Source organism: Brassica rapa, chromosome A03, assembly GCF_000309985.2.
Source record: "Brassica rapa cultivar Chiifu-401-42 chromosome A03, CAAS_Brap_v3.01, whole genome shotgun sequence".
In the NCBI taxonomy this organism is placed as follows: Eukaryota; Viridiplantae; Streptophyta; class Magnoliopsida; order Brassicales; family Brassicaceae; genus Brassica; species Brassica rapa.
In genome coordinates this window covers 10838201-10851404 of record NC_024797.2, presented here as the reverse complement: position 1 = coordinate 10851404, position 13204 = coordinate 10838201, and the positions used below count along the sequence as shown (strand labels likewise).

At 34.1% G+C, this 13204-nt stretch overlaps 3 protein-coding genes across 4 annotated transcripts; all 3 read right to left on the bottom strand.

Annotated features, from left to right (window-relative positions):
* Positions 1–74: 74 nt before the first annotated feature.
* Positions 75–1474, bottom strand: LOC103858043 (50S ribosomal protein L3-1, chloroplastic). Its single transcript, XM_009135319.2, has 2 exons — positions 459–1474; positions 75–113 (listed from the first exon to the last, which is right to left on the bottom strand). The coding sequence occupies exon 1, from the start codon at positions 1290–1292 to the stop codon at positions 492–494; it is 801 nt and encodes a 266-aa protein (XP_009133567.1). The 5' UTR covers positions 1293–1474; the 3' UTR covers positions 75–113; positions 459–491.
* A 537-nt stretch (positions 1475–2011) lies between these two features.
* LOC103858041 (polyamine oxidase 2) lies at positions 2012–9116 on the bottom strand. Its single transcript, XM_009135316.3, has 8 exons — positions 4650–9116; positions 4450–4550; positions 4241–4329; positions 4056–4169; positions 3866–3953; positions 3604–3792; positions 3435–3532; positions 2012–2874 (listed from the first exon to the last, which is right to left on the bottom strand). Exons 1-8 carry the CDS (start codon positions 4690–4692, stop codon positions 2154–2156), a joined length of 1443 nt encoding a protein of 480 aa, XP_009133564.1. The 5' UTR covers positions 4693–9116; the 3' UTR covers positions 2012–2153.
* A 628-nt stretch (positions 9117–9744) lies between these two features.
* On the bottom strand, positions 9745–12885 carry LOC103858039 (transcription factor PIF4). 2 transcript variants are annotated; one of them, XR_004456660.1, is made up of 8 exons: positions 12632–12885; positions 12283–12356; positions 11584–12205; positions 11415–11498; positions 11132–11197; positions 10728–11045; positions 10443–10622; positions 9745–9897 (listed from the first exon to the last, which is right to left on the bottom strand). XR_004456660.1 is itself a non-coding variant. In XM_018658121.2 (7 exons), exons 2-7 carry the CDS (start codon positions 12345–12347, stop codon positions 10536–10538), a joined length of 1242 nt encoding a protein of 413 aa, XP_018513637.1. In that variant the 5' UTR covers positions 12348–12356; positions 12632–12885; the 3' UTR covers positions 10398–10535. The 2 variants fall into 2 exon arrangements, 1 of the variants encoding a protein (XP_018513637.1); XM_018658121.2 differs by lacking the exon at positions 9745–9897 and having other exon boundaries at positions 10398–10622.
* Positions 12886–13204: the final 319 nt, after the last annotated feature.

Here is a 13204-nt window from a genome sequence, read left to right as displayed (position 1 = left end):
TAACACTTAACACAAGAGTGAGTCTTTGTTTCTTCTTTCTTGTAACATAATGCAATATGGTTCCAAACTCAAAATCCATAAACTGAACAAAGTGAAAAGCAATGCAATATAACATAACACAAGAGTGAGTCTTGTCTCTTGTCCACTAGTTCTTAGGAATGTTAGCACAAGAGTGAGTCCTATCTCTTGTCAACATAACACGATATGGTTTTAAACTCCAGATCCACAACTGACCAAAGTCAAGAAATGCATAATACAACATAACACAGGAGTGAATCTTGTCTCTTGTCAACATAACAGTATGGTTTTACTTTTAAACTCAAAATCCACAGTCTGAACGAACTCAAAAGAAGTGCTTATAACATAACACAAGAGTGAGTCTTGTCTGTTGTCAACAAAAAACAATTTGGTTTTAAACTCAAGATCCACAAACTGAAGGAAGTCAAAAGAAATGCAACATAACACAAGAGTTGACTCTAGTCTCTTATCCACTAGTTCTTGGGAATATTAACTCCAACGATCTTTGCCGGAGTAATACGAAGAAGATTCCCAGGCTTACCAGGCAAAGCACCTTTAATCATCACAACATTCAACTCCTTATCAACCTTGACAATCTTAAGCTTCCTAATCTTCGTCCTCGTCCCTCCCATCCTCCCAGGCATCTTCTTCCCTTTGTAAACCCTCCCAGGCGTCGTCCCTGCACCAATCGACCCCAAAGCACGATGACTCTTGGAACCATGAGTCATCTGCCCTCTCTTGAAGTTATGCCTCTTAATCCCTCCCTGAAACCCTTTCCCAATCGTCGTCCCCGCCACGTCAACAAGATCACCTTCCTTGAAAATCTCATCGAACACCAGCTTCTGGTTCGGCTCGAACCCTTCCACGCTCGTCAGCCTGAACTCCTGGAGATGCCGCAGCGGGATCACGCCGGCCTTCTCGAGGTGACCCGTCTCGGGCTTCGTCAGCTTCTTGTCGCGGACGCGGCGGTACCCGACCTGGACGGCGTCGTACCCGTCGGTGGCCAAGGTCTTGACTTGGGTCACGATGTTGCCTTCGCGGAAGCCGACGACGGTGACGGGGACAACGGTGCCGTCTGGCTCGAAGAAAGACATCATGCCGAGCTTTGAGGCCATCACGCCGATTCCGGCTTCCATGGACATGGAGATTGTGAGGGGTTTTCGTTTGGGTTTGGTGAGAAAGGAAGAGGCTTTCGATGGGGTGAGGAGTGAGGAGGATAAGGTTGGTTTGTTGAGTGAAGATGGGAAGGAAAGAGACGCCATTGTCATCGCCATTGGAGCTATACAGAGAAGAGAAGAGAAGAGGAGAGACTTGAGAGAGGATAAACTAAACACTCTTCTTATCTTCTTCTTCTTCTTTCACTCCAACCTCATAATTTATCTTTATACCCCTATATATAGTAGTAATTACATTACACAGCTCTTTTATTTCCCTTTTGCACATCGGACCCTTGAATTTCATAGTTTTGTTAATCAAGCTCTTGTTTTAAATACACGATTAGTTTACCATTAGAATGTTTTTACTCCTTAAACGTAATCGTTTCACTAATAATCAAAATTTTCATTTTATTCAACCGACACCTTAAATTAATAATTTCATTTGTTTTTTTTTCCACCAAATCATAAAATTCGATCTGAAAGTGTGATAGTTCAAAAAATAATCGTTTTATTAGAACTATACGATAGTTAAAAAAATATATATATTAATGATGTTAATGGTTGTTTAATTATATATTTGAGATAACTTGGTCAATGAAATAAAAGTTTTTCTTGTTTGATTAAAAATTATAAACATTAAAATGATGTATTTGTGAATTTTTTTTTTCAATTTTCAACTTGGGTAAAGTTATAAAATAATTTTTTTTTAGTATTTTTTTTTACTTATATTTTAAAATTAATATTCTGTTATAAAAATTTGCTTCATTTATTCCAATTTAAATGAAAAAAGCTTGAATTCTCAAAGATGATTGTCGCATAAATATGCCACAAGGGTATAATGATCAAACTATTGATTGAGTAAAACACTGGAAAAATATTAAATACGATTCAACACTGGAATAATTATTGTTTTCCATACAATCACTTCATGTTTTTCTAGTAATCAATAGAAATAGATAGCAATGACAATGGTGGAGTTTAGAGACGAGATATAAGAAGGGGAACAGAGGCAGGTCCTTCTTCACCCATCACAAGCTGAAACAGATCCAACACACGGATCATGCATTCCTCAGCAGCCATCAGTCCACTCGAATAAGCACCATGAACTGACCCAGCGAAACTCGAGCTTGTAGCTTCACCAGCAAAGAACAAGTTATCCACTGGAACCCTAAGCCTCTCGCTGAGATCATGAGGTTTTCCCACAACATCATAGCTATAAGATCCCAATGAGTTCACATCAGATCCCCACCTCGAGACAAGATACTGCACCGGAGCCATGGCATTGTGAAAGATTCTTTGGAGTTGCATGAGGGCGAAACTCGCAGCTGCTTCATCTGACATTTTCTCAATGTCTCTGGCGAGCTGACCAGCCGACATGTAAACCAGAACCGGATGACCTGTGGCCTTGTGCAGGTTCAAGAAGTAGCTGCAACCGTAGGAGGTTTCAGCAGCCACTCCTAGTAACTCTACTTGTGGCCAAAAGACTTTCTCGAAACGAAGTATGATCTTGTTCATGATACCTACTCCGAGTTGGTTGATTGCTTCTTGTTTCCAATCTGGTAGCTTCGGTTCGAATGTTATTGTTCCGGATTTTAAGACACCGAGAGGAACAGCGATCACTGCAGCATCCGCAACAAATGTTTTACCGTCTTCTGTAGTTACTATCACTCCATTATACTGCCTTACGGTCTTAGTAACCCTGAGAAGCAAACGAAACATAAGTATATGCCACAACTCTGTAAGAAATATGCAAAGAAACTAATTGGTGATAGAATAGTGGTAAAAGTTGAATTGGAAAAAGACTTAAAGTCGTCCTCGGTTCGATTCTTGTTGGAAACAAAATTGTTACTATTTAACTAGACGAAGATTAGTCTCATTAAAAAAACTCGGGGTCAATCATTGGTCTCCATACCCAAACTGATTAACTATTCATACCAAACAGGTTATATCCATTGATAAGTTGTGAAGAGTTTAACCATAGATAACCTCTTATTCTCTTAATCATCCCATCAAATAAGTGGAAGATTCATTGCACTGTAAAATGTTACTCTATTATAATGTAATCTGTTTCCAATACCAATAAAAAATAACTTATCTAATATCATATAACATCCAGTCAAATAAAATGTCTTCCAACCCATAATATCACAAGTATCACTTTGTCCCGGACTATTGCAAGAAAACTATACCCAAAATCTTTTCTATTTGGCATTAAATTTGTAGGAATAAACAATATATATGCAAAGGTTTGGGGTTTACCTATGGTTTAGTCGAATATCAAGCCCTTTGGCCAAGGTATTGATGACAGGACGATACCCTCTAACCATAAGACCGTGCCCACCAGGAAGAAGTTCCTCCTGCACATGTTTGGGGATGTTTCAAGTTCAGTGTGTACTTAAACTCCAAGAGGAAGAGAATTGTAACTAACCTGGTCCCAACACTGTACAGAGATGGTATCAGCATCGGCAGCAAACCATCCTTCCATGCGGCATAAGTACCATTGAAGCACATTGTGTGCAAGCCCCTCTAACTTCAACTCGGGTTTCTTTGAAAACACAATTGAGAAAGCCTGAGATATTGACATGTCTGCATCCTGTTCATCCCTCACTTTCTTGACCTGCATTTTCAAAATAAAAATATAGCTAAGACTAAAACAAGAATCAGAATATGAGAAAATAAAGACCACATACCTCTTCCAAAATCTGCTTAAATGTTACCCCAACCTCTCTTACTAGCTCTTGAGGAACTTGATTGCCATCCATATCAAACAGAGCATAGCTGCCGAAACGAAAAGAAACCACGCATTGAGTTTTAAATAAGAATATAAGTGAATCAAGATTACAAAAAAAAAAAAAAAAGATTACAAAAATGCAAACAGACCTCTCAAGATCATGATCATACAAGACCGAGTTGTCACCGCTGGTACGATACAAGGGCAGTCCTAGTCTCCCGATTACTGGTGCAAGAGGATTCTCTTTGCAAACTCCATGCAGCCTGTGTATGCTGCGGAGTTAGTAAAGGTAAACAAGAACTCAACGAAAAAATCAAAGACCTGTGAGAATTACCATGATGCACCAAGATCAACAGGAAAACCAAATGAGTAATCCGTGTGAACTCGTCCGCCAATCCTATCACGTGACTCCAGCACCGTAACCTAAAAAGACAAAGAAACCACACAACCATTAAGAAAACGATGATGATCAAAATCAGTTTATAGGGTATATCTTACAACTACGTGAAACTCTATTGGGTTTTGTAATAAAACAAACAAAACCTGAAAGGAAGCATCTTGAAGAGTGCGAGCAGCTGAGATTCCAGCAAAACCACTTCCGACAACTATCACAGACGGTGACCTTGTCTTCATGCTCTCACCACCTGAAAAAAACAAAAAAAGAAAACTTAATTTTTTTATTTAAAAACCTCAACGGTTACAACCAACAATGAAGAGAGTGATCGGTTAAAAGAATAGAATACCTCTACGCATTTGACGATGATCAGAGTTTTTCCTCGACTCCATGATTTTTTTCAATTTTTGATCAAAAGATTAAGCTCAAGATTATTAGAATTACGATTACTATTATTATTATTACTACGCTGGGGAGAAAAATGAAGGATGAAGATGAGAAGACAAGTCGTGAAGTGGCTCGAAACTGAAGATGAACAAATTAGCCTCCCAAACAAATTCATGCGGCTTCTCTTTTATGATCAACGATGATCGTATGCGCAATTCAAGCGAAACAATGGACACTAGAGAGACAGAGACTTGAACGAAAAAAAACACAGATTTCTAGAGAGAGACAAGAGTCCTAGGTTTTCTCGCCTTCCAGTCCTGAACTCGGGTAAAGTAGGTTAGGTTCTTTATATAATAAAAACTTTTGGTTTTATTTAATTGTTAGCAATAAAAATTTAATACTTATGAGTTATGAATATGTATATTGTTTATTAACCATTTTAATGAAGTTTTTGCTACTTAATTTACTGATTACTTTGAGACAAAACCTTACTGTTATCTATAAAAAAAAGGTAATATGCCTATATACATTAGATTTGTTGGAGCCTAAATAGTATATATATTATATTTACTGCAAATTATTAGAAAGAAATAATTTAATATTTTTAAGTTTGAACCATTTAACTGCTATTATAATTAGTCATCATAATTAAGATTGTAGTAAATAATGATATATCATTGTTTTTTTATACTACTTAATTATGCTATTACAAATTATTAAAACATTACATCTGAAAATTTACATGTCTTATGATGATTCACGTCTGACTGGATCACGCTAAAGCCACCGTCTTATAAGCTTTATTTCTGACGGTATTTCTAACGCCTTGATAATAATCTCTTGTAAGGTTTTTCTCCAGTATTCTCAATAATAATATATTATTGTCACTATAGAGGATATGCTATAATCTTCTATAGTTTGAGACATATATGAACTTTCAGGTGTCCAATCGTATTTTAGTTCTTTAGGGGTATGAAATTGACCTCATTTGGATATTATTAAAGTTTGGTGTGGATTTTTTTGGATTCGGTTTGGATATTTGCACATCGCAAACCTAGTTAAACATGTTTTAACTTCGGGTTCGGTTCTACATTGAGTTTCAGTTACCCCTATACTTTTTTGTGTTTCAAAAGTACATACTTTAGTTCACAAACTTGACAAGTTTAAACAATAGTATTTTAGTTAATTTTGGGTATTAAATAATTTACAAAATGTACATTAAATTAACTACTGAGATAACTATTTATGTAATAGATAACTAAAGAAACGTCATATAGATATCTTTACATATTTTAGTCAGATATTGAAGTAATTTAGTTTTATCATTCTGGTATTATAGTATTTTTGAATTCACCATTTCAAGATTTATGTTGTTAAGGCATATATTTTAGATATCTGAATTTTATATTATATATTGAATATGATTTTTGGGTGAAAGATGTTGTATATTCTATATTTTGTTTACTTTCTCTTACACATAAAAGAGATCGTTGAAATGAATAAATATGACAAAAAAAAAATAAACACATGCACAATAACATAGAGCATATACATCAATGGGTACACAAATTAAGGGAGAGACGAAAAACATAATGATATGTGTATGTTGGTATTTTGAGCGTAATGAACATAATGAGCATGAACACATAGAGGTTGAGATGAACGAATTGATTCTTTCGAATTGATTCATGCAATCTTAATTTGAAGTGTTTGTTAATAATTTTGTGGACAGTATCTAATCTATTAATTTAGGATCTTATTTTTAATCTACCATACAAAGATTTATGTAAGACCATTTATTAAAAATTTAACTAAACATTTTAAATTTATTTATATATGATATTTTCTTAACAAAAAAAATCCATATAAACATTAACATTCCTGTTAAAAAAACAAATATATTTCACATTAGGCAATTATCATTTTATTGTTTATGAAACGAAAATAAAAAATGAAACGGAAATTTTAAAATTATCATTATTATATTTTATATTAGGCAATTAATTGTGAAGTGAAAATTTTAAAATTATCATATTAACTTCTTATATACAACAAAATAAATAATATTTTATTGGTTGAAACAATTTTTTTTTTATTTTTGTAGTAAAAAAACACCAAACAGAAAATAATATATTAAATAAATAATATTTTTATATAATAAGTCATTTGATTTAGTCACATACAAAAATTTTGTAAATAAAAATTTCTAGACAAATATTTTTAATAAAATATATAAAATTCATATAAAACTAGTGTTTAAAATTAAAACTATTAATATAATTTTGTATTTAAAAAAATACTATATTATTTTATGATATGTACAATTTCATTTTGTAACAAATATAAAATTTTCAAAATAGTATTATATACATAAAAAATTATATTAAATATATATTTTTATATTTTAAATGTTATTTTAAAAACAAAAATATATACGCACGTGCGGGTTCAAATCTAGTTAAAAAGTAAAGAGATCGCAGCTAGACATAGATCTAATAAGTCTATATATATATCAGGTATCTGACTAAATTTGAAGAGATCTAAAATATATGCTGGTCAATATCAACATGCGTATAATTCTTAAAAATCTGCCAAATAAAACTTAAATAAAAATGGACACTTTAATTTCTAGACGTTTACGCATGACTCTATATGATATTGGTAGCTATGAGTTTGGTTACAACTGAAGATGAAACATTTACAATAATATGCTCGATGTAATTTTTTATCATCCGCAAAAAACTTACAAACATGATAATACAAAACAATTTCCCATATTCACTAGTATGTGATTTTTGTATTCTCTCAAACGTTATTCAGACTGTGAGAAAATTTCTTAAGTTAATGTGTCGTACTAATCCACGAGATGGAACCATTTTAAATGGTTTAAACCCGGGTTTAAACTAATGAAAGTCATATACAAAACTGAAGGGAAAAGTTGAGTTCTCCAATACAAATTTTGCACTATAGTTAGCGAAATACTCAATCATTTCATTTGTACATTATAACCTCATATTTGTTAAATAGACCATTTTCTTTATTCATAAACGTCAACAAATTTACAGTAAGTTTAACTTATACCGTCGTTATCTGGATGTGTTCAAATTTATTATATATTATTTCGAAAACAAAATTAAAAATAGTAGTTTGTTCTTACTATTAGAATAGATGCAATTGGATGGGACACAAAAAAAACGAGTTAAGCAATCACTAAAACATAATCAAACTATATACATGATATGCTAAAACAACATTCAAAACCTGAACGTTAATAGTAAAGAGGAATATAAGCAGTTGATAGTCCACAAGTTTTTCTCTTATTATCGTTGGGATATCATATTTTTTATTTGTGTGACGGATCTATTAATTGGATTAGCAACTAAGAAATATTCATCTTGGATAAACTCGTAGAAGTAGTAGAGGGCTTCAGGAGAAAAGAGAAAAAAAACGAGAAGGGAAAAAAGATGATAGTCAAAAAGAAAATTGATTTCTGGTTTTAATATAAGTATGTTTATGCATAGTTTTTTTTTTTGTTTGAGAACTGGCTTTATGTTTATGCATAGTTGAGTGTGTGAATCTAACCTTTGAGATTTCATTTTATTTCTTTGTTTTTAATTTCGATTTAGCTGTTGTAACGTCGATTGTTTTTCTCACTTATGTCGACTATTTAAAAACTGAGATATGTTAAACAATGAACTTTGCACAGAGAATTGTCTAAGATATTTTACTCAATTATTGCTAAAATGGATTGTTGTCCAGTGGAGCACATGCCTTTTTTTTTTTTTTTTTTTTTTTTTTTGTCAACTCTGATTTCATTTCATAAGCCCTCAGGCTAAAGATACATGAATCAGGTTTACATTAAAGCCCAAACAAAGATACCATTTACAAGTTAAATTAAAAGGCCCATATCCAATTCAGCAAAGTTTTCGGCCATCATTATCATCATAACTACGCGTCCATCCTTTAGGGCATGTTACAACGCGTGTTTTAACACGTGTCCCTCATGCACAAAGGTGTATTCTCCGATGACCGTAAGCTTTCCGCCGCCTGGGCTCCTCCGCGAAGATGGATGCATCTTTGTCTTTTCCATCACTTCCCGATCCCATCTTTCTCCAATCCTCCGCCCAAACCATTGTTTATAGCCTGACTTCTGCATCGCCGATTTATAAGCTCTGGGAAAGACTCGAAATTTGATCCAGGGAAAGACTTTTATCGGACCATCTTCAAGATGCCGATTCAACTAAGCCTCCGAGAAATCACTCGAGATAAATCCAATAACTCATAATACCTTGTAGCAAGGAAACTTTACCCAATCGCCAATCATGGCTCACATCAGAGTGAGAGTAAAGATTGACTCCTATAAACAAAGTATATGGGGATAATCTTTGGGAGAAGAAAATCAGACTATAAACTAAACTGGATTTGAAGTAGTTTGCGAAGGGGGAGATTGAAATCACCGATCAAAACAAGATCGGATCTTTATTGATTCAAACCAAATCAGAAATAAGAAAGAGATTTGAAGAACAAAACTGATTTGATTTGAACAAACACAACAAAAGTCGCCTAACGAAAGTCTAATCGCCTAGCGAAGATGAAATCGATCACTTGATCGAAGATTATAATACAGAAACAAAAATCGAAAATCTCATCTCCTTCTCCGTGAAAGGTCGTAGTGAGAGAACGGAGAAGAGGAGAGAGACTTTCTAGTACTGTGTACGATATTAGTGGAGCACATGCCTAACAACTGAAATTGTCGATGTGTGACAAATGACAGATGACTTTCACTGAAATCTGCTCCTTCACATGTAGCTTGCTTGCCTTTTCATCTCTATATTTATATGTATTTAAACAATCGGCAACACAATAATATAACATCCTAAAAGATCAATAATGTATCAAACTCCGGCCACATCTCTATTTATATGTACTTCTTAGAGCTACATAATGTTTTTGTTTCTCTTAGGAGAACATGTATAGAACAAAATTAATGGAAAACAGCATGGGTTTTCTAGCCTTTTTATCAAGAAAACAATTCATTTTTCGAAAATATTTTCAACTGAGACTAATGCATAATTTTATTTGTGAAATATGAACCACATACCAAACATGTATTTTACATTTTATGGTTCTGGACGATTATGAAAAGCTCATGTCATTTGACATTAAGGTTAACATACATAAACTCGCATATACAGAAAATAACGTTTAAACTAGAAAAAAAGACTAGGATAGCACCAAACCAAATTTATGTTCCCAAAGTAACACTCAAGGTTCAAAGTCACAAAAATAAGTTTCATTAAAAAGGTAAATATACACTTATACCCCTTGGGTTAATTAATCCAAACCTTAGGGTTTAGAGTTAAGGGGTGGGGTTTTGGAATTAGGGTTTAAAATTTTATAAAAAAAAATATTAAAATAAAAAATAAAAATTTTAAAAACAGTTTTAAAAAGTATTTTTAAATTATAAAAAGAAAATTTGAAAAAAAAAAAAAATTTCGAAAAAAAAAATTGTAAAAATTTCGAATCTGAAAACATATAATCTGAAACTATATGAAAAAAAAAATCTTTTTTTAATTTTTTTAATTTTTATTTTATTTATTTTTATTTATTTTTTGTTTGTTTATTTAATTTTAAACCAAGGGTATTAGGGATATTTTACCCTTTAATGAATGTCATTTTTGTGACTTTCTCCTTCTAGTGCTATTTTTGATACATAAACTTCAAAAGGTGCTATTATTGACAATTGCCCTTTAAACTATGTTCAAAAGATTATATAAATAACGAAGAATGCCCCAACAACCAAACAAACCACAAAAGAAAGAAAAAATGGCACAGGCGCTTAGTGGCCCTAACGAGGTCCGTCGGTGGTCTTCGGCGCAGAAGTACGTTGACTTTCCTGTCCCGCCGGAGAACCAAATGTCATCATCTCCATCGGCTACGTTTAATATCAAACCACAACATGTCAAATAAACTACGTCGTTTGTGGCATTTCACTAGGCTCTTATATGTACTTAACTACGTAACATATGAGGAGCCTTACCTGAGACGTGCCCTGCATACGTGGGAATAGGCCAACATATCTACCAAACCGATCGGGCAAAACTTGGTTTTGTACCGGGTTTTGACAAACTAAACCAGGATTGTTCTGAATAGCAGACCCGTCCATAACCGGAAATCGTGGCAACAGTACCGGGCTTTGCAGCTGACGGATGAACGGTGGAGGAGGCTGTACCCCAGGGAACATAATAGGAGTCGCTGCAGCACCAGCCATTCCACTCCCCATCCACATAACTTGGAGCTGTAACTGAAGTGACTTCAAATAATCTATGGCTTCTTCCAAAATTGAAGCTTTATCAGTCTACAAGAAAAACAAACCCGAGTGACACCAAATTCTTTTTAACTTAATCAATTAGTCCCCATATCAGATTCAAGTTTATAACTTACTTTTATGCAGTTAGGTATTAGTTCTTGCAAAGCCTTCATTCTCTCATTGATCCTATCTCTCCTCCTCTAATTTAATTAACAAAAGAAACAGAGTTTAGTATATATTATCTTTGGCTGAATACATTATACACCCTCCGATAAAATAGATGTTTTAGTTTATAATAAATAATAAACTTCAAAAAATAATGAAATTTATTGAAATGCTATTAGTTTAAAATTGATAATAGCAAAAAATACATTTATGATGAAAAAAAAATTTAATTAGACGAATTGAGAAAAATACCCTTTCGGAAAGATTATGAACTTCAGCTGCTCGACTTCTTCGGGTTGATCCTGATCGTTGGTTCGACTTGTTATTACCGATAGCCTGTAAAACGTTTCAAGAACAATGAGAAATGGACTAAGAAAACGTCTCAAGAACTTATCATCATGAGTTAAAAAATAAAGCATACATCTGACTGAGACACAGATTCATCAGTGTCCATTATATGTTTTCTCTTACGGTCTGCTGTGATGCTTCTTCCACAAGCTATTTCTTTGTTGTTCTTGCCAAGGCTGCAACCAGAGGAGCCACCTGATGATGAATTTTCGTTCGAGTAGAGCCTCTCATCGATTGTTTTACTTGGATCATGAGTCAATGAGACATCGAGATCGGTTTGAGATTGGTTGCTCCCGCAGTGGCTCGGTCCAACGGTCATCACCGAGTACTGTTCTTTTCCTAGTTCCCTGACTCCTGATGATGAATCCGTTAGCCTAAACTTAGGAGGAGGCATGACTTTATCAGGAGGGACAGGACCGGCCTCGTGCTTAACCGTCTCTGAAGCCGGTCTCTGGAGGGGATCTATAGTTGAGAAGAAAGGTGAGGTGAAGTCTTCGGATTCAAATGGATCTTCATCTAGAGGGTATTGGATCCAAGAGACGGTTTCTTGGTCTTCAAGAAAAGTGTAGGATCTTAGGGTTTCTTGATCCTGTTTCTGAGCTTGAACTTGAGCTTGAGTTTGATCTCTATGAGTTTGGCTCTGCTGAACCACTTGCCCATCTCGCCATAACAACTCTACTAGTTCATCTTGTGGCCTACACATATACACACTCAGGGACTATTGTATAGTCCTTTTTAATTAATGAATAAATTAGATTAAACATTATATTACCTTATAAATCTTCTATTATTGAACAGATTGTAATTCTCCTCAAAACTCCAACCTTGGTGTTCCATGTCAGATCTCTGGAGACATGGAAATAATTTATTTATCAACCTCCAATATTATAAAGTATTATAAGTGAACAGAGCTAATCATATCTTATGATTAATTAAGAAGAGAAACAAAGGAGCATAAAGTACAATTTTATAATCCCAACTCCAATAATTTTGTTATACTAATCATATAAAAAGAGTTATAAATAATTAAATTAAAAGCAGGAACATGAGTTCATTTTATTAATTTTATTCCAAATATAGTAACATCTCTTAAAACCAAAAGACCGTATAAGAATACTGACCAGATTTGGAAAGCTTCTGGACGAATCAGAAGCTGAAGAAGTAGAAGATCTAAACCTGACTTGTGGAAGTTAAAGTTCCACGCCCAAAAGGAACAAAACCTTCTCTTTCCTCTCACTTGCTCTCTAGTTTCTACATAAACCCATAGGCCAGAAGTTTCTTAAGAAGCTCTCATAAAACATGAAAGAAACAGAGGAGAGAGAGATGGGTAAGGTTCTTTACTTCTTTTGGTACAGACAGAAAGTGACAGAAGCATAAAGAGGAGAGATATTACAGCAAGGGAGATAATGATTCTGTAAGCACAACAGTACAGCAACCTTTCAGACCAAACGCCACGTGGCAAGTTCTGGGACATTATGTTGGAATCAATGGGACCAACCGGTGGAGATCTTCTTCTTTAGGGATGAGATCTATTGCTAAATTTCTAGAGGTGGTTTCTGATCTGTACCTTATCTAAAGCAAACTCTGCAAACAATGATTTGAGGGTGTTTTTGTCAAATCACAAGTCGTATACATGGCTTCTTTCTTCTGAAAATGATTTATTCTTCACTATCCGCCAAATTAAATTACGTTTC